The 26,486-nt window shown below is 38.4% G+C and overlaps 1 protein-coding gene across 1 annotated transcript in view; it reads left to right on the top strand.

Annotated features, from left to right (window-relative positions):
* Positions 1–19,218, top strand: part of Kynu (kynureninase) — a 118,550-nt gene extending 99,332 nt beyond the window's left edge. Inside the window, exons 10-13 of the mRNA XM_051166171.1 lie at positions 9,550–9,602; positions 11,667–11,752; positions 17,111–17,341; positions 18,826–19,218. Coding sequence (XP_051022128.1) covers positions 9,550–9,602; positions 11,667–11,752; positions 17,111–17,341; positions 18,826–18,957 — 502 coding nt within the window. The 3' untranslated portion in view covers positions 18,958–19,218. The remainder of the gene's footprint in view (positions 1–9,549; positions 9,603–11,666; positions 11,753–17,110; positions 17,342–18,825) is intronic.
* The last annotated feature ends 7,268 nt before the right edge of the window (positions 19,219–26,486 follow it).

Below are 26,486 nucleotides of genomic sequence, written 5' to 3'. Positions count from 1 at the left end.
AATCCTAGCATTTAGGGAGGCAGAGGCAGATGGATCTCTGTGAGTTCAACTAATCTGGTCTACAAAGCAAATACAGGATAGCCAAGGCTACATAGAGAAACCCTGTCTCAAAAAACAAACAAACAAACAAACAAACAGAGTCTCATAAATAGTGTACAATAACAAGGGCACGCCACCTTTGATGGGCAGGAGGCATGGGGCAAAACCATGCTTTTCCATAGAGGCATATAAGCAAGTAATAATAGCCACTTGTAATGAATAATCTGATGTAAGCCCACCCCTATTCACTAGACTTGGGGAGGGAAGAAAAGAATAATTCCATGTCTTTAAAGAAACCAAGATCACAAGACTTGTCTTGGTTTCTTGGAGTTTTCTCACAAGCACTTAGAAACCTGACATGACTCGATTCTTGGATCATGTTCCAACAATATACATTTAGAAAATTATCCATTTCTTCTAGATTTTCTAACTCATTAAAATATATGTCTTCGAGGTATTCCCTGATGATCTTCTGGTTTCTGTTGTTTTGTCTCCCTTTCATCACTGACTTAATTAACTTGGAGTTCTCTCTTTATTTGGGTTGGTTTGGCTAGGAGTTTACAAATCCTGTTTTTTATCCCAATGAAACATCTATTTGACTAATAGTACTGGTTATTGTTAATTTACTCTTGATTTCATTAATTGCAGTACTCATACTTATTATTATGTGTTGCCATCAGCTGCATTTGGATTTGATTTTACCTTCTTTTCTTATAGTTTTAGATGCAGCACTAGGTTATTTATTAGCTTTCTGTCTGATTTTTTTTTTTTTGATGTGAGCACTTACTGCTGTAGCCTTTCATCTTAGTCCAGTGTTCAATGTATCCCAAAGGTGTGTAGTAGTATAATTTTCTTTTGATTATAGTTTAGAATCAGCTCTGAGTCTTTCTATAAGGAAGAACACTTGGTATAGTCTTTTGTTTTGTTCAGATTTCTGTTAAGAACATGTCATGACAAGTTAGCGTTTCCTCCTTTGATACTATGCCGAACAGTAAGTCTTTGACGTACCTTTTAAACACAAACTGAAGCCATCATAACTTATACTCTTGAATTTTTAATATTGTCCCATACACAGAGATGACAAGTACTCAGTTCTTTAGAGAATACACAAAAATGAAAGAAAACTTGCTAAATAGAGAAGATTGAAATTGTGCTCCCAATTTTTGTTTTGATCCCACTAAAAATGAAACAAAGAAACATGTTTCTGTATTTTTCCACCACTATGTCTCAGAGTCACTCTTTTTTCAAGAAAATGCCAAGAGGTAAACTTGGAATCATTGTGTGCATAAGGGCTCATATACTATGTTGATATATAACTAGAAAAGAAATAATTCTACTTAATAAGTCGTTATTTTCTACATCTGTAATTTGTAAAAAATGAAGGCAACCCCAAGTTCATGCTTTTGCCTAAAACTTTGCCTGTTTTATTCATTCTTAATACATTTTATCTCTTCATTTAAATGAGAGCTCCCATTTAAGTGAAGAATTTTAAAAGTTAAAAGAGTTTTCATGAATGCCTCTTCATTGTTTGCTGGTTACATTTTTGAATATAATGTGAGTTCTATAACAAAGAGTCCTCTACTTGGGGACGTCAGTTTGCTGAAAAGCTGCACCTCTTCCATGCTTCCCTACTCCTCTCTGATAGCCTTTCCTCCCTCTTCTGCTAACATATGCCCATGCCTTTGCTACTGTTGCCAGGAGAACTCCCTTCCCGCCCCAAGGTGGTTCAGTGGTCCCGTCTGTGCTTCACCTATTGACCGTTTACATCACGTGACACCTCACACATTACCTTGATCCACAAACATAGTCAAATTTCTGTGCTCACAAATTTATATTTTAGCTTGCGAGAAAACAAAAGCAAACAAAGAAATGTGAGCACAATATATACTGTGTGGCCTTTTTCATCTTTCTTGGTTTTGTGTAACTATTAGTCATTCCTTATTAGCAGATCCAATTCTTCACTTTAACTTAATAACTACATAGTAGTTTATTATGTAGATTTTTTGTATTTTGAAAAATCAACTTGCCAATTAAAGAAGTGTTTCTTTCAATATTGAGCAGTTGCTGAAAAGATTTTGTGGCTATACTTATAACTTTCTTCACACTATATTTTTCCAGAAAAATAATTCTCAGATGTGAATTTGCCAAGTCAATAGTATAAATATTTATAACTTTTATAGCTACTATCCCTTTGCTTTCCACTGGTACACATCAAATAACACTCATACAACAATAATATGTGGGGATTATCCTTTTTCTCACATTTATAGCAATATAGGGCGTAATTGAACTTTTCATTTTTTTAATCTGAGAGGTGAAGTAATAACATCTCCCTTGTGACTGTAATTAGTATTATCACCACTAAATGGAAAGCTGGTGTTTTGACACATATGACACCTTTTTAAAGAACACTGACATTTCTATACACATTGTCCATTCTGTTTTTCTCTCTCTGATCTCCTCTATTCTTTTTTTATACTTTTCTTTTTTTTCCTAAGACAAGACCTTCACCTGCAGCATAGGTGACCTGGAACTCACTGGGTATCTGAGACTGCCTCTGACTTCAGGTGTGCCTGTCACTACCTACCAGGACTTTAGGTGTGCCTGTCACTACTTTCCAGGGCTCGGGCTCCAGGTGCAGAATGCCTGTTACACTGTTCCCATTCTCACTGAATTATTTTTTTGTTACGACCCTGTAGGAAAATTAAGTTAAATGTAATTTAATTAAATAACTAATACATTAAAGCACAACAATTATCTATATTAAAACCACATAATGATTTGATGAATATATATACTTTAAACTCTGTTTACCTGTATCTGTTTCATACATTTATCATTTTTGTGGCTAAGCAATTTCCACCCCCTCTCTAGCTTTCTGAGACACATTAGGCTCCATCACAACGCGTGATCACCATATGGTGCAGCACTGCACCAGAGTTTCTTAGTCTTCTCTAGTTTCAAATTATTACCAATTGATCAACTTCCCTCCACCTCTTCCCTTGCCTTTTCCAAACTCTGGTAATCCGTATTCCATTCTAAATGCAGTTGAAACCAGGTCATGAACATTCCACCAGTTAGTGGCATCAGGTTTGGCTTTCTGTGCATGCTTTCTTGTTTGTTTGTTTGTTTGCTTGCTTGCTTGCTTTTTACTTAATATAAACCCCTCATTTCTATTATGTCATAAATGTCATTGTTTCCTTCTTCCTCTATAGTTGGATATTGTGGCTGGGTATATATTAAGATTAGCTATGGGGTAGGAAGATTGCTCCATTGTTAAGAATGCGTGCTACTCTCCTAACGGGCCTATGTTTAATTCCCAGCAATCACGTGGTGGTTAACAACTGTCGGAAACTCCAGGTGCAGGGAATCCCATGTGCTCTTCTGGTCTCTGTAGACACTAGATGTGTGTGGTGCAGACAAAATACCTACATATATAAAATAAGTATTTTTTTTAATTAGCTTATTCTATGTGATCTAAACTGAAAATTATTATCTAGACTGTTACTTAAACAATCTTTCTTTACAAGTTGGTTGTTCGGCAGAAACAATCTCAAGACTCTTCTTAGTTTTATGGCACAATGAATTATGTATTTATTCACTTGTTGACATAGTGCATATTGTTTTGATTGGAACTTTCACAGATAGTAAAATCTTCCAGGAATATTCCCTGTCACCATATTTTTTTTCACAAAGAGATTTTTTTAATGTTATTTGTTTTCCATGTGACATTTGAGTCAACTTCACTTTCATAAATAAAAACAGGCTTGCTTGCATTTTTATGTGAGCCATTAAACTTAAGCATCAACTTGAGTATAATTTGCTTCTTTATTTTATATTGATTACTAATCATGTTCTTTTGCAGTTGTTTAGAAATGTAGGCCTTAAATGTTTCTTAGTTATATATTTATGTAATAACACAAGTTTGTATTTAAAAATTTATTTTTGAAAAGAGATGTCTCATGAAAGTCTTCACTTATGAGGAGATTGGGATAGATGAGAGGACTTCCTATTGGGACTTTAAGTGAGAGAAGTATGGGAGAAGGGGAAATGGAAGCATCCAGAGGGTCCTAGAAACATACAAGAAGAGCATCATGATAGGCAGATCTGGACCCAGAGGGCTCTGCTCAGGCTACCACACCAACCAAGGACAATACATGCAGTAAACATTGAACCCCTGTTCAGATCTAGCCAATGGACAGCACATTCTCCACAATTGTGTGGAGAGTGGGGACTGACTCTGACAGGAACCCTGGTGCCACATATTTGACCACGTCCTCTAGGTGGGGAGGCCTAGTGGCACTCAGAGAAAGAATAAGCAGGCTACCAAGATGAGACTTGACAGCCTGTGACCATATAGTGGGGGAGGAGGTCCCGCTCAGTCATAGACCTAGGGTAGGGGAATAGGGTGAAAGAAGGAGGGAGGGAGAAGTGGGAGGATACAATTGAGGGGAAAACAACTGAGATGTAATCTGAATAAATTAATTAAATATAAAAATTATTTTGTAGTAATTACATACCCAATTATTATATTAAATTTGCTATCAAGTACAAAATTATATAACTTCAAAATAGTTCTAAGTCACCTCCTTCCATTAATTCTTTCCTGTATAAACTCTTGCAGTTTATGTTGAAAATTTTGGTGTTTCTCCGCAAAGTTCATATGGTAATCCCACAGGTCAAGAGTATGACCATTGCCACAGGCTAAAGCCAATTTGAAGCAAGCTTTAATTATGTCCCTGCCAGGTTCTAGAATGCTGGGTTTCTAGAACATGGCCCATGTCGAATTTCACAGGCACTTAAAAGGGCAACACCCATAATTCACTGCATTTCCCATGAGGCCCAATGGGGCAAACAGACCTCCTGACATACTTCCTGTCCACGTACCTCCTCCCCACATGTGATCAAGCACCTCTGGTGCAGATGGTTTAAACAAATACGGGCCCATCAGAAACTTATTATTAACTGAAAACAGAGTTCCTAATCTGCAAGGTATATTTTTCCTGTCTGGTTTCACACCTCTTCTTTATGTTTGTGTTTTAGTATATTCAAGATTGGCTTAGTTTTATATCTGTCATTCTATCTTAAGTTTATATCGATATTATATTGCTCTTAGAAAATAGAATTTTTCCAATACTTTGGTTGGTTGAATAATTTGATGTACAGGAATAAATAATCTTGAGATTTCTCTACCCGCAAACAAGTGTGATGGATTTTCTTCTGTGGCGTTAGGTTTTTATCCCAACATCTGGTTTCTGAAATTCCATTGCTTTATATTTTCGTCTTTCTGGTGTTAGGTTGAATGAATCACATTCTTTTAGAAAAGTTCTCAGTCCATTTAGGTTTGAAAATACTTTTTTTCGATGTTCAATTTTTTTTTATTAATTATAACTTATTCACATTACATCCCGATTGTTATCTGTCCGCACTTATCTTCCCATTCCCACCCTCCCTCCCCCTTCTGCCCTATTTCCTTCTCTTAGAAATCTGGTGGGGGAGGGCGCTCCTAAGCCACTGTCTGGCCACAGCCTATTAGGTCTCATCAGCATAGCCTGCATCTCCTTCCTTCCTTTGTGTACTGGTAAGGCTGAATAAATTAATAAAAAAATTATAAAAAACTACTTAAAGTAATCTCTGCTTCATTATTATAAGCTAAGTTTTTCTTAGTTGTGATTAATTCTCCACATAATGTTTTATTTCACCTTCCAACATTGTCTTACATTTTCCTAAGGAAATAGAATCTCCTGACCACTGCTGACTTTGACTTATGTATATAGGTGTGTCCTTTTATATTCCCAAACAATTCGTTAGAGTGTTTCTTTCATTGGCTGTGTCTGCTGTTTTATTTTCTGTGTGGTGCTTAAACTGTGAGCCCAAATGAGGGTCTGTGGTATTCTCCTTTTGAAGAAACTCTGAATTGAACTTGTTTCTCTCTTTATTCTGAATGCATTTAATATAATTTTCTTCTAATTTTCTAAATGGAGAGGCTCTTTCCCATTCTGGCTTTTATATTAATGGCTGATGGCTGATTTTATTAGATTATATATATAGATTATATATATATATATATTCTGAGAATACCACAATTTTGTATCCTCTCATATTTATTTATTTATTTGGTTTTATGAGACAGGGTTCCTCTGTGTAGCCTTGGCTGTCCTATACTCTCTTTGTAGACCAAGCTGGCCTCGAACTCACAGAGTGATCCACCTGCTTCTACCCTCATTGGGTTTTGTTGGTTAGATTTGTTTCTGTAATTTATGCTATTGCCACTTGATTTTTTTCAGGGACCCAGAAAAGTTAGTGCCACTTTCCTGTCACAGGATTCTTGTCTTTCCATATAGCGTCTGCAGTGTCTGCTTCCTCAACAGTCCTGCATCTGTCCAGCAAAATCTATTTTGACTTCTTGTGATATGATCACTTTACGTAGTCCTGGCTGTCCTGGAACTCCCTGTATGGACCAGGGTGGCCTAGAACTCACAAAGATCCATTTGCTTCTGCCTTCTGAATGGTAGGATTAAAAGTGTGCATCAATGTACAGAGTTTTTTTTAATAGGTTTTGCTGTATGTTACCACTAACATTATGAGATACCACTTTTATTATTTTATCATTTTGTAAGAATTCTACAATCTCCGAAATAATTGATGTATCTTGCTTTATTTTTAACTTGTGCTTGTTATTTTTTCTCCCTTTATTTCTATTTATTTCTGAATCATTTAGTTTGAGTGAATCTGCTTGCAAGATGCTCACTGGACCCATTAGCATTTGTTGCTTTGAGAAATGTATCTGGGCTTTATTCAGTGTTGTTTAGTCTTGTGTCTCCTATTTTAAAGGAGTATTTCAGTACACTTAGCTTTTCTGTTGACTGTTTTTAAGCAAAATCTTCTTCTGGGTCAGGATTTTATTTAAAATTTTCTTTTAAAAATTCCTTTCATTGAATAATGATGAATTTGACATTTATTCTTCTTTCTGCCTGACTGCCCATCATCCTTTGCTCTGACTTCTTTTCCTTTCTGAACTACTTGTAACCTAACCTGGGAATATGCAAGTTAGTTAGTGTGGGCTGTGACTCTCAGATGCCCATCACAGTTTTTCAATATAAGGATTCAAGTCAGTCTTTATTCGGTAAAGTATTGTTGAATTCAATTTCTTAATTAATATCCAAATGTTCTTTTTTTTTTTCTTCTTTGAAATTCATGGTGATGATAAAACTTTTTTTGGGGGCCAATAATTGCCACTGTCCCTGTAAGTTACATTAGGCCTTTTTCTTCCCTTGCTTGTTTGTCCTGCTTCTTCCCTCAGTTCTTTTTTCTTTTCCCCACAGTATCTGCCTTCCTCACAGTCCTTCAAATCCTGCATTACTTCATTCTTGTGTCCTGCTTTCTTTTCAAATTCAAATTAAATTTTACCAGCTCATTTTTATCTGTCACTTTTCCAAGATGTATTTTGACACTTTTCCTGGGAAGACAGAACACACACACACACACACACACACACACACACACACACACTTTCACATGCACACCCATCTATTTACTTCAGAAAGGGACCACACAATAGACCAGAGTGACATTTGCACCAAAGTCAACTTTGTAAGACAGAGTTTTCATTGGGAGCAATAGAGTATGGGTAAAGGGTTTCTAATAAGAGCAGAGATGACTCAAAACAGTACTGTCACCAAAATGGCCACTCAATACCACAGGATGACTGATGAAAACTACAATCCAAGAGCTCCCTGTACAACTTTGAGGCAGCTAAAGAAGTCCTGACTCCTCTATGCATGGTCACTCTCCTCAATGGTAGTTCCTTTTCTTTTTCTTTTTTCTTTCTTTCTTTCTTTTCGTTATTTCTTTTTTTGTAATTGTTACTTCTACAAACTGCTACACAGCATTGTATCAGTCCTTTTCCTATGTTTTTCCTTGGTATGTTCATATCATATTAAATATTAGTCACAAAGTTTCTTTTCGTTTATTTATTTACTCACAGTATACTTGCTGTTACCTTCTTGGCAGCTCCTTGTGGCTTGTGACTTCCATATGTGCATAGAGTTGCTACTTTTCAACAGCATGTTGACCTTTCATGCTGTTGCTTCCAATATCTTTCATTCATTTTGTCATACCATCTTTCAGGAAGGCTAGCATGCTTGTAGTTCACATCACCAAATAAAAGTTGGCCAAATAGGCATCCTAAATTTTACATCATTTGTCAATTAAATGCCTTAAGTATAGTTTAATTCCTTTGTTAGTTGACATTTTTCTTTGTGAGATTAAGATGTGTTGTTTGTTTTGCTGATTGGGGGACAGTGTGTTTACATTTCCTCTTTGACCAAGTTTGTGCCCTGTTGAGGGAAGCCTAGCCCTTAGAATATGTCATTATTCTTTCCCTTTGAAATACAAAAGAAAACAAAACAAAAAGCCACTCTTGATGAAATCTCTCAAAAATAGCAAGATCATTTCTCCCCCTAGCTGTCATTTTCTCTGTAATTTGGCCTACTATCTTAACACAGGATTTTAAGTGTTTGAAAACCTAATGTATATTACTTTTCATTTTCTTCTTTTTTTTTAAAGATATTTTAAAATTATTGAAAATAGAGAGCTCATGGGAGAATTGTACTTTTCTCAAGATTTGATTGCTTGATTGCTCTACATTGTTTTGTCATGTCTTCCTTCTAACAGAGACACACATGATATTTTGCTACATGATCTATATTTTCTGTCTTGCCCATTAAAATGCCACTCAATACAACCTAAGTTCAAACTGAAGGAATAAAATTCTTTAGGAAATTATTCAAGTACTGTCAGCACTCTGCTAAGTCTTGCTAGGCCAAGTCTCTCCGATTCTATTGTAAAATATCATGGGACAGTTTAACTTTTAAATATGACCAATTTGAAATACCATTGAAATATGAGATGAAATGTGATATAAAATATGCAATACGTACCACATAACAGATATTATATGGAGAAGATTATTATATGAGCAGGGGGAGAGAAGGAGGGGGCTACTCCAGAGACAGAGGTAGAGAGGAAGAGAACCAAGAAAAAGAGAGATAAGAAAAGAGGAAGACAGAGAGGTTGGTGGGTTTGTCCTTTTATAATTCTGGATAGGGCCACGCATAGTGGCAGGTAGGTAATGACATCACAGGTTGCTAGGCAGACTGGGGGCAGAATCCTAAAATTAATTTTGACCTTTAAGCTTCAGTTTGTCATTTAAAGACAAAAGCCCCATTGATGTTCTTGTAAGTCATTTGTAAGACAAAAAACAATCATGGTGTAAGAAAATATGTATTGTAACTATATTTAACTGTACAAAAATAAAATAAGGTGATAAACTTTCCTTTTTGATAGTTTTTTATTTATTTTTGATAGTTTCTTATTCTATTGTGTAACATTTAGATACTTGAGGATTTGATAACTTACACCACAGTTTATTCTGATATTCTAGCCACAATTTCTAAATTAACTGCAATAGTATTGCAGACAAATGCTTATTGTTATCTTACATTTTAGGTTAGTGGGATGGTTTGGCCATGAACTCAGTACAAGATTTAATATGGATAATAGTAAGTATATCCTACTTTATCATACGCAATTTTGTTTCTACTTTGTTCTGATTTTCAACTGCCTTTGTATTACATGCACTAGACATGCCCCATGGAGAATGCACTTTGAAAATGTCGCTGTGGTTTCCAAAATAAGAAATGACATTTCAGTGCGTAAGGCTAAGTGTTTATAGATTTAGCATGATTTTTGCTTATTATCCCTTTGAAGAGAGATTAAAGGAAATGGAATCTAGCCTGTGGCTCATGTGGCTTGGTCAGATTCCCATGTAGAAATGGCCAGAACGCAAGCAGTGAAGGCAGGGGGTCAATTTGATGACTGAGACTGGAGCCAGAGAAACATGAGTCTCAATCCCACTTTGCTGCTTAACACTTTTGTGATGGTGCCAGACATTGTTTGCTCTGTTCCACATATTTGATGTGAATAATGTTGACTTCGGTGTTTGGTTTAAGAGTAAGTTAAATTCAAAACTACAAACCCAGTGGCATATTATAGCATTTACTCGTTTTCCACATATTCCCTCGCTGTGGCATTTGCCACATACCAGAGACAAGAATCCCCATGAGCAGACACATCAGCTGTAGTAAGGAAGCTCTGTCATGCACGCGGGTCACATCTGCCCTCTTCTTTTTTTCCTGTGACTCTACTCCAGCCTTTTAGAGCATGGGAGGCATTCATCTATAGCTTAGGAACTGCTTATGTGCCTTTAAACTGACATCAGCCAGGTAGCAAGAGTCCTTGTGGACAATCCTAGTCAGATCAGAAGCCTGTGATATAGCCAGGTTGCTAACCTCTTAACTGTGATGCCACTCACTTCAATTAGCTGAGCTAAGGTTTCTTTTTTTTATTATTATTTTTTATTTTCCTTTTGAGGATATTTATTAGAGGAAAATTGTGGTTGTATTTTCTCAGGGTAGGATGGTTGAAGTGGTTTACAGAGCACACTGAGTTCAGAGAAATAGTTTAATATCAGTCTTTGGAATTTGTATTTTTTTTTATTAATGTTACTTTTTTTTATTAATTTATTCTTGTTACATCTCAATGTTTATCCCATCCCTTATATCCTCCCATTCCTCCCCCCCCCCATTTTCCCATTATTCTCCTCCCCTATGACTGTTCCTGAGGGGGATTACCTCCCCCTATATATTCTCATAGGGTATCAAGTCTCTTCTTGGCTACCTGCTGTCCTTCCTCTGAGGGAGCTAAGGTTTCTTATCAGTTTTGATTATGTCAAGAATGCAACTGGCCCTCTTGTGGTGACACAGGAAATAGGAAATGTTTTAATCTGTTCTGCGCTGTTCTGTACTGCAGTAAGAAAGCAGCCATAGAGGAACATAGAAGTCACTGTGACTATTGTCCAATAAACTTTTACTTAAAACAAAACTATTTAAGCTTGAACTTTGCCTGTTGTTCTTATTTCAGCTAGTCCAAGGTTTGATGCATTTCAAGACCCATGACATTTAATACGTTCTTCTTAGTTTTAGGTTTATTTCTAGTCACCGTAATTAAATTAGATTTAACTTCAATGTATGTAATCGACTTAGGGGAATACTTGCTACCCCTTTATTCTCTAACTTGCCATAAATAGGCAGGTCTTTTTTTGTCCTCTCCTTTTCCTAAGAAAACTATGTGACCTACTAAAAAAAATCCTAGAGCTAAAAACCGCCTTTGTGGGTAATTTTGTTAATCTTTCTTTCAGGTGACTCCAGGTCACATGACTTCACATCTCGGTGTTCTCTGTCATGACACAACATTCTACATATTTTTGAAAGCATACTATAAACAGGAAACATTAGCTTGGGACCAGAAGACAGAATGCAGGGTTTAGATCATTTTTACCTTCTCTGTAAGGTTTCTAGGGTCTGGTCAGCTGACAGGGTTAAGACCAAATCATGGGAATTGCCACTGGAGGAGAAACATGCCAGCATTTTCTCTCTCTCTCTGATTTCTTTTATATAGTTCGGGAGTTGGTTTTAAGTCTTACCCTTCACTATTGACTTCTTTATAGTTATAAACCCTCTTTTAAAATATATTCTAAGTAATGACATCACATTGATTTTTTTCAGAACTGCAATTAATCCCAGGGGCCAATGGATTCCGAATTTCCAACCCTCCCATTCTGTTGGTCTGCTCCTTGCATGCTAGTTTAGAGGTAAGAGACCTAGGAGTCCCCCTTCCCACATCCTGTTCTGCTTACGTCACCTGGTTGTGACAAACCCTAAAGGGTTTCTGCTAATCAGAAAGATCCTGTAGAAGCACTACGTATAAGCAATGGAATACAGGCAGTGTTTCCTATTGGGACAGTGACAATGCCTGTGACTTTCCATATGTTTTATTTGCTACCTGGACCTGATGTGGGAGGACAAGGCTGATGCTGTGCTGCTGAGATGTGCATGGGCTTGGCTGAGTCAAGGTTCGTCTTTCCATAAACCAAACAAACATGTATTATTTAAGACTCTGCTGACTCACTAGAGTAGCTGGTGTTTACTGAGAAAGGATTGCCAGACAGTTGTTGTGACTTCCAGGCCTCCCGCTACTTCCGGTTCTACAAGTTAAGGAACTAGGGCAAAGTGCCCTGCCAAAAAGTGGCAGGAAGCTTCGTTTGTGAGATAGCTGTGAAGAATTAGGCAAACCACACTTAGAGGAAGGTGGCCCCACTTGACAGATATTCTTCTTCTTGGGGCAACTATGGCATTGTATCCACATATAATTTCTAGTATAACCAGTGTTTTTTTTTTAATTAATTCATACATTTGTCTAATTTGAATTTTACCCACTGTAAAAACAGTAGTTAGATTTATAAATATGTATGCATACAAAAATGTGTATAGATAAGTTAACATATCTAGAAACCCAAACTGTTGTATCTTTAATATCAGCTAGTGATATTCTAAGTTCACTCAAGTAAATATGTTATATATTATTATTATTTATCAGGTAATTAAACTTATATAATTTTGGGTGGGAGAAAGGTTGAGAATTATGGCTGCTCTTCCCGAGGACCTGTGTTTGATTCCCAGTAACCACATGGCAGCCTACAGGGGCCCATAACTTCAGTCCTAAGGAATCCAATGCCCTCTTCGGGCCTCTGTGGGCACTAGGCACACATGTGGTGCATAAGCATGCATACAGACAAAATTATCATAGATTAAAACCACATTCCAAAGTTGTATACTATATATACATATATTTGAGTAAAATTGACTAAAATATACTTTAAAATCATACCTCTTTAAACAGATGCTTTGTATCTTCTAGTCAAAGAAGATTTGAATTTGTTTCTTTAATGCCATCTAAAATCATCTAAATTATGATATTTTAGGAAACCCTGTTGTGCAGGATTTGAGCTTGAAAGGAGTGATAAGAAAGAAATTATCTGTCGTCTAAACTCAAAATATAGTAGTTTCTCGTTCTGGCCAGTGGATGGCATTATCGAGTCCCTGTTTTTGTACACCTTCACCACCAGGTAGTGATAATCGCCTTTCCCCTTTCATCCTAGTTTAGAAGGCACCTACTCAATTTGACCACTAGATGGAGCATGTGCTGTTTTTACCTTTTTGGACAGTTTTGTTTTGATAAAAAAACAGAGCTAGTGAGAATATTATTTTTCATCCAATGTAACACTTTTTAAAGATTTTTGGAGGAAAAGTCTGTTTCCTATTTTACCTAATGATATTTAGTAGTTGTCTGATAATATTTAATAACTAGTATCCGTGAGGAGAAACGTGTTTTATGGTTTTTAAAACGGCAAGTGTCAACTCTGTTAACAAGGTTTTAACAGAAGAGCTTGGCACGAAAGCAACCGAAGCATACCCTTAAGTTAGGAAGCACTAGCATCCAGCCCATTTCTTGTGATTTCCCTTATCATTTAGAAATTTCTATTTTCTTTTCTTTTCTTTTCCCAAGACTGGATGACGTGGGCCAATTCTAGTGGAGCCACACCCAGGCCTCCTTTCAGCAAGCTATCTGCATTGAAGGGATGCGGGTTCTCTCTTACTCTACCGCTGGCTTCTTCCATGCTGGATCAGAGCCACCTACATTAACTTCCGGTTCTCAGACGTGGAGGGCTGACTCACATTTACCTTTAATACCTAAACCTAACCATACCAAAAGAACCTTAGCAGCCATCCGAAATAGCACAAATTCTCAGCAGCTTCTTGTGTCCTATTGCAGCCAAGGCTTTTGTTTGTTTGTTTGTTTGTTTTCTTAAGACAGGATTTTTTTCTGGGTAGTCTTAGATGTCCTGGACCTGCTTTGTAGACCAGGCTGGCCTCAAACTCACAGAGTGCTTCCTGACTCTGCTTCCCCAAGCGTTGGCATTACAGTCATGTGCCACTGGGCCCGGCACCATTTTTGGACATATTTGTGTATACATTTTGAGTAAAAATAATATTGTTGTCTTCCCCGTTCCCTTGCTTCCCTCTAGTCCTCCCTCCAACTCATACCTTGCTCCTCCTCTACTGATAGCCTCTTCTTTATTATTGTTGAACACGCAACTTAATCTTTGTACTGACAAGTAGTTTTGAAAATTTTTCCAATTATAAGTGAGTATACGCCATCTGTATCTTTCCACAATTGTGTGGAGAGCAGGCACTGACTCGGACATGAACTGTGGTGCCCCCTATTTGACCACTTCCCCCTTGGTAGGGAAACCTGGTGACACTCAGAAGGAAGAATAAGCAGGCTACCAGGAAGAGACCTGATAGGCTGTGATTTTATAGTGGGGGATAAGGTCCCCTTCTGTCACAGACCTAGGGGAGAGGAATAAGATGATAGAAGGAGGTGAGGGGTGGGGGAAACGGGAAGATACAAGTGAGAGGATAACAAATGAGATGGATTCTGAATAAATTACTTAAATAAAAATTAAAAAAATAAATTTTTCCTCCACATTTTAAACCACAAAGATTTAGAATTGCCAAATAGCACATATTTACCCCTTCCCATCCCCTGTTCCCCTCATTGTTGTGTGTTTCAGAGCCCTATCAGTAAGCACTGGCAGGTTCAACCCCTTGGTTGTATTTGTTTATAAGGTTGTTGTTGTTGTTGGTTTACTGGGCAAAGCCATGCTGTGAGGATGTGAAAGGAGAATGCTATTCCAGATGGGGAATGTAAGAGAGTGGGTGCAAAGGGAGAAAAGCCACTTAGTGAGGAGAGAAAGATGGTGGGGAGGGCAAGCTGGAAGACGGGAAGGGTAAAGGAGAAAAGACGTAAGAAGGCAGTGGACAGGGAGCTCTCTAAAATGTGGCCAATGTTTAAATGAAAGAAATAAATGAGTTAACCAGCTTGCCTTGTCAACTTTTCCTTTACAAACTATTCTATGTCCTTGAAAACAACTGGAGGGTTCTGCACTTCGAAATCAACTGGACAGGGCCACGGAGATGGGGCGGCGTGGGAATTGGTTTCTGCACAAACCAGGCAACCCCCCCGCCCCCGTGTAAATGACGATATAAGGAGAGGACAGAGCCCACGATGCCGTCTTCTGCCCTCCACATGTGTGTACCACAGCGTGCATGCCTCCACCAGTACATTTTGAAATGTATTAATATAACTTTGTTTACAACTACACTTGCACAGCTGTGATTATTAAAAGTAATTCCTATCGTCAGTTTCAAACTGTCACTTTCTTTCCACTGCTAGCCGGCAGTCATTCCTACAGCCACTTAAATGACACTCTGGCTGAGATGGAGGAGGATAGCCTTGGGAAAGGGCCAGAGCTCCATCCCACACAAGACACTAAGGACTACCTCAAAGGAGCAAAATTGCTCATACATATAGTTGCCTCTTTCTGTGATAAAGATGTCTAGAGCTGAGAATTCCAGAAGTTTCCTCTGTCTTCTGACTGCTAAGGTGAAATGTTTATGTATTTTCTGTTTAATGTTCATATTTTTATATAACAAAAAGTACACAATTTCTACATATGCTCAATTACAAATTATAAATTTATAATGGTTCAAACTGTTCAAAACACAAGCTAAGTGTTCAGGTTAACTGCATAGTGGTGAAGATGAAGACAGCGTCAAGGGTAAATGGAAGGTGTTTCTTCACAAGACATCCAGACCCCAAGTTTGAAATTTTAAGAGAAGCCAGATAGGCATGGTGGATCCCCATATTATACCCTGGCAGTCTGGAGGTGGAGACAGAGACTGGTGGAGAGATGTGAGCTCCTGGCAAGCCAAAGATGCTCTGTAAGATTCTGTCTGTCTCAATAGGAAGGGAGGAAGGAAGGAAGGAAGGAAGGAAGGGAGAGATAGAGGGAAGAAAGAGGGGAGGAAAGGGAAAGAAGGGAAGAGAAAAGGAGAAATAAAGAAAAGGAAAGAAAAATGAACTTAAGAGAAAAGAAATCAGAACTACACTTTATATGCCTTTCCTGCTTAGGTGTATATAACCTTCCAACTGACAATCTAACCTTCTCATGTTGAGTATCTAACCTTCCTACCTTGGTGGTTTAACACCGCCCCCCAGCTTGAGGATCTAACCTTCCTAGCCTTGTGTAATGACAGAATAAAGCAAGTAGAGAAAGCTGCCCAGAAAATCTATAAAATTTTTAAATTGCGTTTTCAACTTCACGTATATGAATATATATATATATGTGTGTGTGTGTGTATGTATATATATATATATATATATATATCTTTGATTATTGAATGAATTTTAAAAAGCAACAGGAAAAGCAGGCACTTGTTATGTTTCCATTCTGACTCCTACTAATAATTCTTCTCCCTCTCCTTCCTCCTCCTCCTCCTCCTCCTTCTCCTCCTCCTTCTTGGCCAGGCAGTAGGGTCACACACCTTTAATAGCAGCACTTGGGAGGGAGAGGCTAATGGATCTCTGAGTTTGTGATCAGCCTGCTACAGAATGAAGTCCAGGACAGCCAAGACTACACAGAGAAACTCCTGTCTTAAAAACACACAGCAACAACAGCAACAAAACAAAACAAACAACAAAAACAACAACACAATAATAATACTGAATTGGGAAAATGTAGTGTTCAGCAAGACACTGTGGACAATATCATCAACCACATTTACACATTTATTTATCTTGGTTTGAACATTTTTTGGACCAAATTACAGAAGATAGTTGAGTATTCTTTTTTTTCTTTTTTAGATTTATTTATTTATCATGTATACAGGTCTCATTATAGATGGTTGTGAGCCAACATGTGGTTGCTGGGAATTGAACTCATGACCTTTGGAAGAGCAGTCAGTGCTCTTAACCTCTGAGCCATCTCTCCAGCCCTAGTTGAGTATTCTTAAGCAAAATATTTTCTTCTCCTGCAAACATTGTTTAAATGGCATTCATATGTATTTTTTTGTCATGGAAATTAACTTCACTCTTAAACGGCAAAATATTTAAACAATGACGTGTTTTACTAGAAAAAGGATTTTCTAAAAATGTGGTAATTTTTTAGTAGATCAAAAATGGGGATATCCTTTTTAAGGCATGATTTACGTTTAAGTTTGCTTCTCTGCAAGTTAGCAGTCATTGCTAATCGGATTGTCTTTCTCAGGTCTTTCAACAAGCAACTATGCCAGCGCTGAGGAGAAAATCCATTCTGCTGACAGGTTATCTGGAGTACCTGCTCAAACACTACCACAGTAAAGGCAACACAGGAAACAAGACACCAATTGTGAACATAATAACCCCATCTAGAGCAGAAGACCGTGGCTGCCAGCTAACACTGACCTTTTCCATTTCTAGGAAAAGTGTTTTTAAGGAACTAGAAAAGAGAGGCGTCGTTGTAAGTACATGATAGTCTCATGTCTTACGTTGCAGCACATTTTCTCTTTGGGCCCATGCTGGGATGAGCCCTGAGTTACTCAGTTTACCCTTTATTGCATAGTATTCCAGACAACCAGTTAGGATAAGCCAGGCACCATCTTAGCATGTAGCATTAGGCTGAGCAGATAGCCACAGGGCCCTTCTGTCATTTCTGATCAGAGGGGAATAAACAGCAAATCTTGCTTTTGAGAAATAATCTTGTGTTATTTACTAAGTTTTTTTTTTTAACAGATAAGCAGGGATATATTTCGTCAGACTCAAATGAAGACTAAGTTTTCACTAGTTTTGGCTTGCAAAAAATATGCATATATTACGTGTATATATGTATATTTTTATAAGAAGCATATATGTGTGTGTGTTTTTTATATGGAAAGATGGTTGCTTTATTCTTTCTCTCTAGTGTAACAAGCAAGAATCAAACAGCATCCGTGTGGCTCCTGTTATTCTCTATAATTCTTTCTAAGGTGTTTAAATGTATTTGTGTATATATATACATATATAGATATACATATATATATATGCTTTTTACATCAAATATCATCTTACATATGATATAATTTAAAGGGTTATAAATAACCCTTTTGTACTTTATTGAAAGAAATAAAACAAGCCACCCTCATTTGGTTGATTAAACTGTATTATACTCATTTTGTCTCTTCAATCAAAAGCAATGTGGTGACAACTCTCAGGAATGTCAACAAGACAAAGAACATTTACGGTTTTTAAACCCTGTGTTGGGCTGCATTCCGCTCATTAGCAGGTTACCCTGCTTCAGAACTCATGCCATAGTATCAACACTGTAAGCCAATCTGAGCTGCTCCAACCCCTGTGCTCACAGGAAATCCATGTCCCTTTGGATTGAGACATCTCCTCTGTACTTTGAGTTTAATAACACTTCAAAGAGTCATTATTGGAGTTACAAAGGATAGCACCTACAGAACTATATTTACTGATACCTGTCCTGGACATTTATTAAAGTTGGCCATGGTGATGACTAGGCCAGGTAAAATTATGTGGTCCTACTTCCAAAGCCATCAGCAGGTTCTGGGACAGATAGACAACTCCTATCTCCACCGTCAGGGATTAGGGAATTAAATAAAGCATGGCTTCTAAAGCTCCTAAAATCTCAATGAGGCCGAGGCTTCCATCCACCCTGGGGCTTACCCTCTGGAAAGCTGATTATAGGATCTAACTTTTTAATCCCCAGTCACTTTAGACACATATTCTGGACAGTCATGTGATAACCGACTGCTAGTGTCATTATTGAGAGGAAAGTTAGCTCAACAGAGACATGGAGTTTTACTTACAATGACAAAAAGTTGCCCATGTATTACATTTTGGGGAAGTCAGGGTCTATGGAATTTTTTTTTCATAAAAGTAGAATTTCCATGTGTGGACATTGCTAAAATGTTGCTTTATTTTTATTTTTTTCTCTTTCTCCAGTGTGACAAGCGAGAACCAGACGGCATCCGCGTGGCCCCCGTTCCTCTCTATAATTCTTTTCACGATGTGTATAAGTTCACCAGAGTGCTCATGTCTATACTTGGCTCTACAGAAACTAGCCATGCTTTCTAGACTAACTCAAGTAAACCCTGCCGGAAGGTGCTGTAGTTCTCAATACTACTGAATATTAGTCATTAAAAAGTACTTAAAAACAGATTGCAAAGAACTGGTAGTAATTCCATAAGCTTAGATAAAACTTGACACATGTTTTAATTTCTGTGTTGCTGGGGAATGTAGTGTCTTGGGGACTGTGGAGTCACATGACTCCACCCTGTATAGGTCACTGACTTTATCAGCTGTCACATTCCATGTCACTGAAAGGCGTTCTGCTTAACTGGTTGACAACTTTATAATGTATGGACTTCTGGTATAAATGTTGGAAGTATTACTTTAATTTTGATGTAGAAAAGAGTTTTCTTTTCTCTATTTGTAACTGAACCATCTGAAATATGTTTGCTATTGTGATGTTTCATCCAATTCCATGAAAAGAAAATGTACTTTCTATGCTGGTGTGTGTGTGTGTGTGTGTGTGTGTGTGTGTGTGTGTGTTAGAAGGAATCATACCATGGTGTAAGAACTTAGATATGACTCTGTCTCCCTCCAAAAGAAAATGGGCTTACTTCCTGAGGTCTTGTGGTTGGAATTCAAAAGGAGTGAGGCCCTCAGCCGATGCTCTAGCCAAGCTTTAAGAACGTTTTGTATCTACTGAGCAACGCTCAGCCTTTTGGAACATTCCTAGTTTTGATGGTGTGTGTGTGTGTGTGTGTGTGTGTGTGTGTGTGTGTGTGTGTGTGTGTGTGTGTGTGTATCTGTGTGTACCCATGTAAGTGCAACACTAGGTATCTTTCAATGACTGGCCACCTCATTTATTACATTTTTATTTATCTATTTTTCTATCTATGGGTATTGTGCCTGTATGTATGTCTGTGCATCGTGCGCATGCCATGCCTAGAAGCAATAAGACGGCATCAGATCACCTGGGACTGGAGGTACAGACAGCCATGAGCCACTGTGAGGGTGCAGACAATCAAACCCAGGGCCTTTGGAGGAGTAGCCGCCAGTGCTCTTATCCACTGACACATTGCTCCAGTCCTCCTGCCTTATATTTTGATTGAGGATTTCTGGAGCTCACTCTTTAAGCTAGTGTGGCTGACCAGAGAGTCTTCAGGATTTCTCTTTCCCCGGGCCCTCCCATGAGTGCCGGGTCACAGATGTACACTACTGCACATAGATTTTTACATGGGTGCTGAGATCTGAACACAGTTCTTATATCTGCGCAACAACTGCTTTATCCACCAACCCATTCCCAGGCCATTGCTTTCTGATGCCTCTGCTAGTGTGTTTTTATTGGCAAAGTATTCTAAATTGGTATGTATAAAGATCGAGATATAATTATTACAACATGATTGCTGGTACTAAGTTGATAAAATTAAATGAAAAACACTATCTCAGACAGCTACTTTCAGCGCAGTAAATAATCGGATGTGAAACTGTAGCAATAGCTTATAACACACACAAGACTCTTGTTTACCTGCCAGCTCAATTTTGAATATTCCACTCATATTTTGGTTAATGTACCAAATCTCTCCACTGCATTATCTTTCTTTCTTTCTTTTTTTTTCCAGAGCTGAGGACCGAACCCAGGGCCTTGCGCTTGCTAGGCAAGCGCTCTACCTCTGAGCTAAATCCCCAACCCCCCACTTGCATTATCTTAACCTTCATTGGTGGATTGACTCTCAGGACATTGAACCTCGTAATACATGGATTCCTACATGAGATTATTTTTGAGTCTCACAGTGATCAGCAGAACAGACACAATTCCCACTTTCAAGGAACACAGAGCCATAGAGCTCAACCATTAATCATGGAAAAAAAAATAAATAAATACTTGATTACAAATGGTAACATCTGTTGATGATGCCCTAGCTGGCTGCTCTGTGTTGTTGGGATAAACATTGAGCTGGCTAGTATTTTGTCAAGTTGACACAGGATCGAGTCATTTCTCAACTGAGAAAATGCCTCCACCAGATTGTTTGATGTGGAAGAGCCCAGCTCACTGGGGCTGATGCCATGCCTTGAAAGGTGTGCCTGGGTGCTATAAGGCAGTCTGAGAAAGCTATGAGGAATAATCCAGTAAGCATCATTCCTCTATGGCCTGTGTTTCTGTCTCTGCCTCCAGGTTTCTGTCCTGACTTCCTTGGAAGATGGACCACAGACTATACAGCGAAATAAACCATTTCCTTTACTAGTTATTTCTTGTCATGGTGTTTTATCACAGCAATAGAAACCTTAACTAAGACAAATGCCATAACCAAAACTGACTTAGGGAGGAGGCGGTTCACTTCTTTTTGCAGGTCACAGCCCATTGTTGATGGAAGTCAGGGCAAGAATGCCAGCAGGACAGGAATTTTAAACTGAAACCAAGGATGCACTCTGCTTTCTAGCTTCCTCCCAGGCTTCTGTTCAGCCACCTCTACCAGAGGGTCCAGGCCTGGCTGAGGTGACCCACAGTGCCTGGCTCTCCTACATCAACAAGTAATCAAGTAATCAAGCCCATCTGCTACAGGTAATATCCCAAATGAAACTATCTCGGAAAAGTCTGGGTTGCCAAGTTAACAGCTGTAGCTAACAAGGGTAGGTGATAGATGAGACTATGAATTTGAACACTTACCCTGAAGGACTCTAGAAGGCCAGAGTATAGGAAACCATGGCTCAGGCAGGCCTTGTCCTACTCCCCAGCCCCTCTGCCTTGCTGAACTGTTAGATTATATTCCTAAAGCTAGTCATCAAAGTTTATTCCCTTATTTGGCCACTTCTTCTCCCTGAGGTTGACCAGCAAGCTCCAACTATCAGAGGATTGAAGTCCAGCATCAAAAGCCCCCTTTGACTCCCCTAATTACCATATCCAATGAAAGCAAAGCAACATGGGACTTTCCCCTTTGTCTTCATAGAGCACCGGTTTCCGGTTTCCAATGGGCCACCTCTGTCCCATCCCTATCCAGAGGAAGTTCTTTATTCCTCTGGTACAAATATCCCTTTCCCCATCTCCCTTCTTCCTTTTCCTTCCTTCCTCATCCTCTGTCTCCTGTCTTTGCCTCTCATTCCCTAACCTCTGTTTCTTTAGGGCAAATAAATCTTGTTTGTGCTGAGAACTTGGTGTGTCCTGGGCCATCCTTCCTTTCATAACCTACTTAGTTGAACAAGATGCTTATGAAGATGCTTATAAGACTATATTAAGATTATTTGTGGTGATCATACCAACATTTTGTAAAATTATAAACAGAATCTATGGTAAATATTTATCATATGCTCATAGCCCACAATGAAATAGTATGTTACAATCCTGTTTCCTCCCCTCTCTTTGAAAAACACATTTGTAAATAATTTTCTTGTTTTTAAGATGACAGTCATTTTAACCCATGAAACTGGATTAATTTTACTGTATAATACTTTTTAATGATTAATAGCATTGAATCGACTCAATTACTTTTTATCAAAATTATTTTTGTTTTCTTTTTTTAGATTCACCTATTTGTTTGATCATTACTATATAGGATTCTATTATGATAATATTTTAAAACATTTAGAGACAAGTTATAAACTACCTTTAAGTTTTAATACATTCAAAAATATTTTCTGAGCATTTTCAAGTTGTAATTTTTTGTATTTTACAAATGATATGCTACAAATTGTAATTTATTTCTATGTTAATTCCCTCTCTCTCTCTCTCTCTCTCTCTCTCTCTCTCTCTCTCTCTCTCTCTCTCTCTCTGTGTGTGTGTGTGTGTGTGTGTGTGTGTGTGTGTGTAATATGTAGAAATAGGAAGAGAGGCCTACAGGTTACCTTTTTTGTTCCCATCTGGCTGATCTTTATTTTCTTTTTCTTTCATCAGTTCCAAACTGTCCTAATTACTACAACATAGTAGGACTTGGCATCTGCTAGATGAAATCTCTCATCTTCTTTTTTTTTTTTTTAAGTTTGCCTTGGGTATCATGGGTCTCTTTAATTTTACTTATAAATTTAGAATATATCCAGATAAATTTAGAATAAATGCATTGTGCTCTATTAAAAAAAAAAAACTCCTGCTGGGATTTCAATTGAATTGCAATTAAATTTTAGTTCAGATTTGGAAGACTTAACTCACTGCAGTGTTGATCCTTCTTACTCAAGAACACATTTCTTTCCATTTATTTATGACTTCTTTAATGTGTTTTGAAAAGTTTTGTTTTCTGTATAAAGGCACTGCATAGTTAGAGTCCAGCGCACGGCTGAACCCCTCAACTGTACTGTTGCATCATATGATATCTTTTATAAATGGTTCACTGACAGTTGACATTGCACGGGTGATCAACTGATATTTATATTTTGAATTTGTATTTAAAATCTAACTCTTTAATGCTTACTTAGAATGTATTTTATCACCCAAAAGTTAATCAGTTTAAACACATGGTTTCCAGAGTTTGGAAGGGTATAGAACCTTTTGGGTATGGAGTTTAGCTCCAGAAGTAAGAGCATTGGGACATGGGACTCTAAGAGAGGAACTTCCTGGTAATAGCTACTCCCCAAATCCTTGCTGCCCTAAGTTACTTCCTATCAGGCATTTGGTCACAGAGATGAGACAAGTGACTATTAATACACTATGTGTATACATGTGTGTTCAGTCTGTTTTATCCTTTCACTCATATAGATGTAGTTTATTTCCTCTAGCTCTCTCTACTCTGTTACTGGAGTTCAAGCCCAGGACCTTGTCACTACTGGTCCTTCACCACCGAGCCACACCCAGCCGTTGGAGTTTTGTGATAGCGTCTCACTGTGCAGGGCAGACTGGTCTCATTGCCTGTGAACATTCATTGCCTCCGATAGATGCGCAGCCACTCCTGTCTTTCCCTGAGGGTTTTACTGCATGTGCTTGACAAAGTTTAAAATCAGCCATTTTCCTTTTGCCCTCCCCTTGTGTGTGGACCTCTGGCTTCCACACTGGTCATTTGGTGTGCATTCTTGGCCTGCTTCTCTCCAGCACAAACACACACCGGGATGTCTGTTCACACTTCTTCTAATTTAAATTCCACCGAAGAACTGTGTTTAACGTTCATTTGAACATATTCAATGGAAATTGTCTATTAGATGTCAGAAAATATACTGTCTTTTTTCCACAACTATAAGAAATTATTTTCTTTGCTATACAATTCTATATTGGCTGTTATTTTATCTTAAGAAATAAGAACTCTTGACTCAATGACTTAGCAGCCAGCGACTACTTACATTTTTAAACTTTTTATAATCGATAATTTTATTCCTATATATGCAGGCAATATTTACATGAGATTTTAGTTTTACAGATAGTATTTCTAGGATCAGAGAATGGTTGTTTTAGTCTTTGGACGAATACCCTGTGGCTATGGTGTCATTTGTTCCAACATTATTTGTTCTCTATTTTTTGAAACCCCAGTAAGTTATTGTACTCTTATTTTTGTCACTTACATGATTTTCATATTTTCTATTTGAGTTTGTAGATAACATTCTTGATTTAACAAAACATGTACGTGGATGAGATTTTGCATGTATTTATGTCTGTGCATATGTGTACATTGTCCTAAAGGGCAGAAGAGGGCATCAGATGCCCTGAGTCTGGAGTTAGACATGGTTGTGTGCCACCAAGTGGGTAGAGGAAATTGAACCTCTGGTCCTATGGAATAGAGTCCAGTGCTCTTTACTTCGGTAGACCATTGATTACAACTTTTCAAACGTATTTTGAATTTTTGGATGTTTGATTGAATTTTATTTTTCAAATCTACTTGACATTCTTGATCTGATGATGCTATGTTTTTGACCATGAGTCTTCTAGAATGTCATCTCAGTTCTCCTCACCAGCTGTTCTGTATGGAACTGTTCACATCTTTAGCTACTTTCTTTCTACTAGGTCAATTTCTTATTCATGTCCTGGTTAAGGTTTCTATTGCTATGATGAAACAACTTAAGGAGGAAAAGGGTTCTCTGCTTTACACTTCCACATCATAGTCCATCACTGAAAGAGGCTAGGACAGGAATTCAAACAGAACAGGAACCTAAAGGCAGAAGCTGATGCAGGAGCCTTGGAGGAGTATTGCTTATTGGCTTTTTCTCCATGGCTTGCTCAGCCTACTTTCTTATACAACCCAGGGCCACTAGTCCAGGAGAGCCCTGTTCCACAATGAGCTGAGACCTTCCCAACCAATTAAGAAAACACTCTATAAACTTGCCAATGACTTAACAATATGTAAGAATTTTTAAAACCAAGGCTCCCTCCCCTCTGATGACTCTAGCTTGTGTCTCAGGTTGACATAAATCTAGCCAGTACAGTCACTGTTCTGGTGCTATGATAAGACCCCATGCCCATAGCAACTGTTATAAAGAAAAGCATTGTGTTGGGCCCTTGGGCACAGTCTCAGGGAGTTAGTCTAACTATCATTCATGGCAGGGAGCATGGTGTCAGTCAGGAAGGCATGATGCTGGAGCAGCAGCTGAGAGCTTCACGTGATGATGTAAAGACAGACAGAGAGACAGACACAGAGAGAGACAGAGACACAGAGATAGAGAGACAGACAGAGGTAGACAGAGATAGACAGAAACAGAGACTGGGTCTGGTGTGGCATACCTTCTCCAACAAGGACAATCCTTTAATCCTTCCGGAAGAGTTCAGCTGGTGGCTACGCATTAAAACATACGAGCCTGTGGGAGAACAGCACTCTCATGCAAACCACTGCATTGCACTCCCAGGCCCCCATAGGCTTGTAGTTAGATCATCATGCACAATTCATTTAGTCCAACTTCAAAAGGTCCCATACTCTTTCACGGTCTCAGCACTGTTTGAAAGTCCAAAGTCTCTTCTGAGGCTCAGGGCAGTCTCTAAACTGTAAGATAACAGAGCCCCAGACCTTAGCACAACTGACTCCATGATAGAAATACCATTCAGAATGTTAATTCATTATGTAGACAGCACCATCTGCCAAAACTAAAGCAAAGACTAATCCATCAAAGTCCATAGTTCTGGGGACATCTCTAAATGTACTAACCTTGCCTATCAGCTTCTGTACTTCTACTGGCTAACTGGTCTTGTTAACCAAAGTACGCCAACACAGAATACTCTGTGTGTGTGTGTGTGTGTGTGTGTGTGTGTGCGCGCGCGCGTGTGTGTGTAAAACTGCAACCTGAGAAAGGCTCATTGCTACACTGTGATCTCAAACACCCAGCATAGTTTCTGGTCCCCTAATAAAGGGGACCTCACAACTATAAAATCAAAATAAAAAGGCAGATCACATACTTCCAACATACAATGGCCAGAACATATATTACCACTTCAAAAAGGAGATACTGGACCAAAGCAAGACCAAAAATCAGCAGATCAAACTCCAAATTCTGAGTTCCATGCCTGAGGTTGGTGCACTCACTCTTCAGGTCTCCAACTCCTTCCAGCTTTGTTGACTACAACCTACTTCTCTCTCTTAGGCTGGTTGCATGCCCTCTTACCAGCTCTCCTGGGCAAGTATTCTACGACTCTAGCATCTCCACCATCTTGGGGGGGCAGTCTCCAACACAATCCAGGCTTCTACTTTGCAGCCTCA

This window comes from Acomys russatus, chromosome 24, assembly GCF_903995435.1.
Source record: "Acomys russatus chromosome 24, mAcoRus1.1, whole genome shotgun sequence".
In the NCBI taxonomy this organism is placed as follows: Eukaryota; Metazoa; Chordata; class Mammalia; order Rodentia; family Muridae; genus Acomys; species Acomys russatus.
The sequence above is the reverse complement of the archived record's forward strand: the minus strand, read 5'-3'. Positions and strand labels throughout refer to the sequence as shown.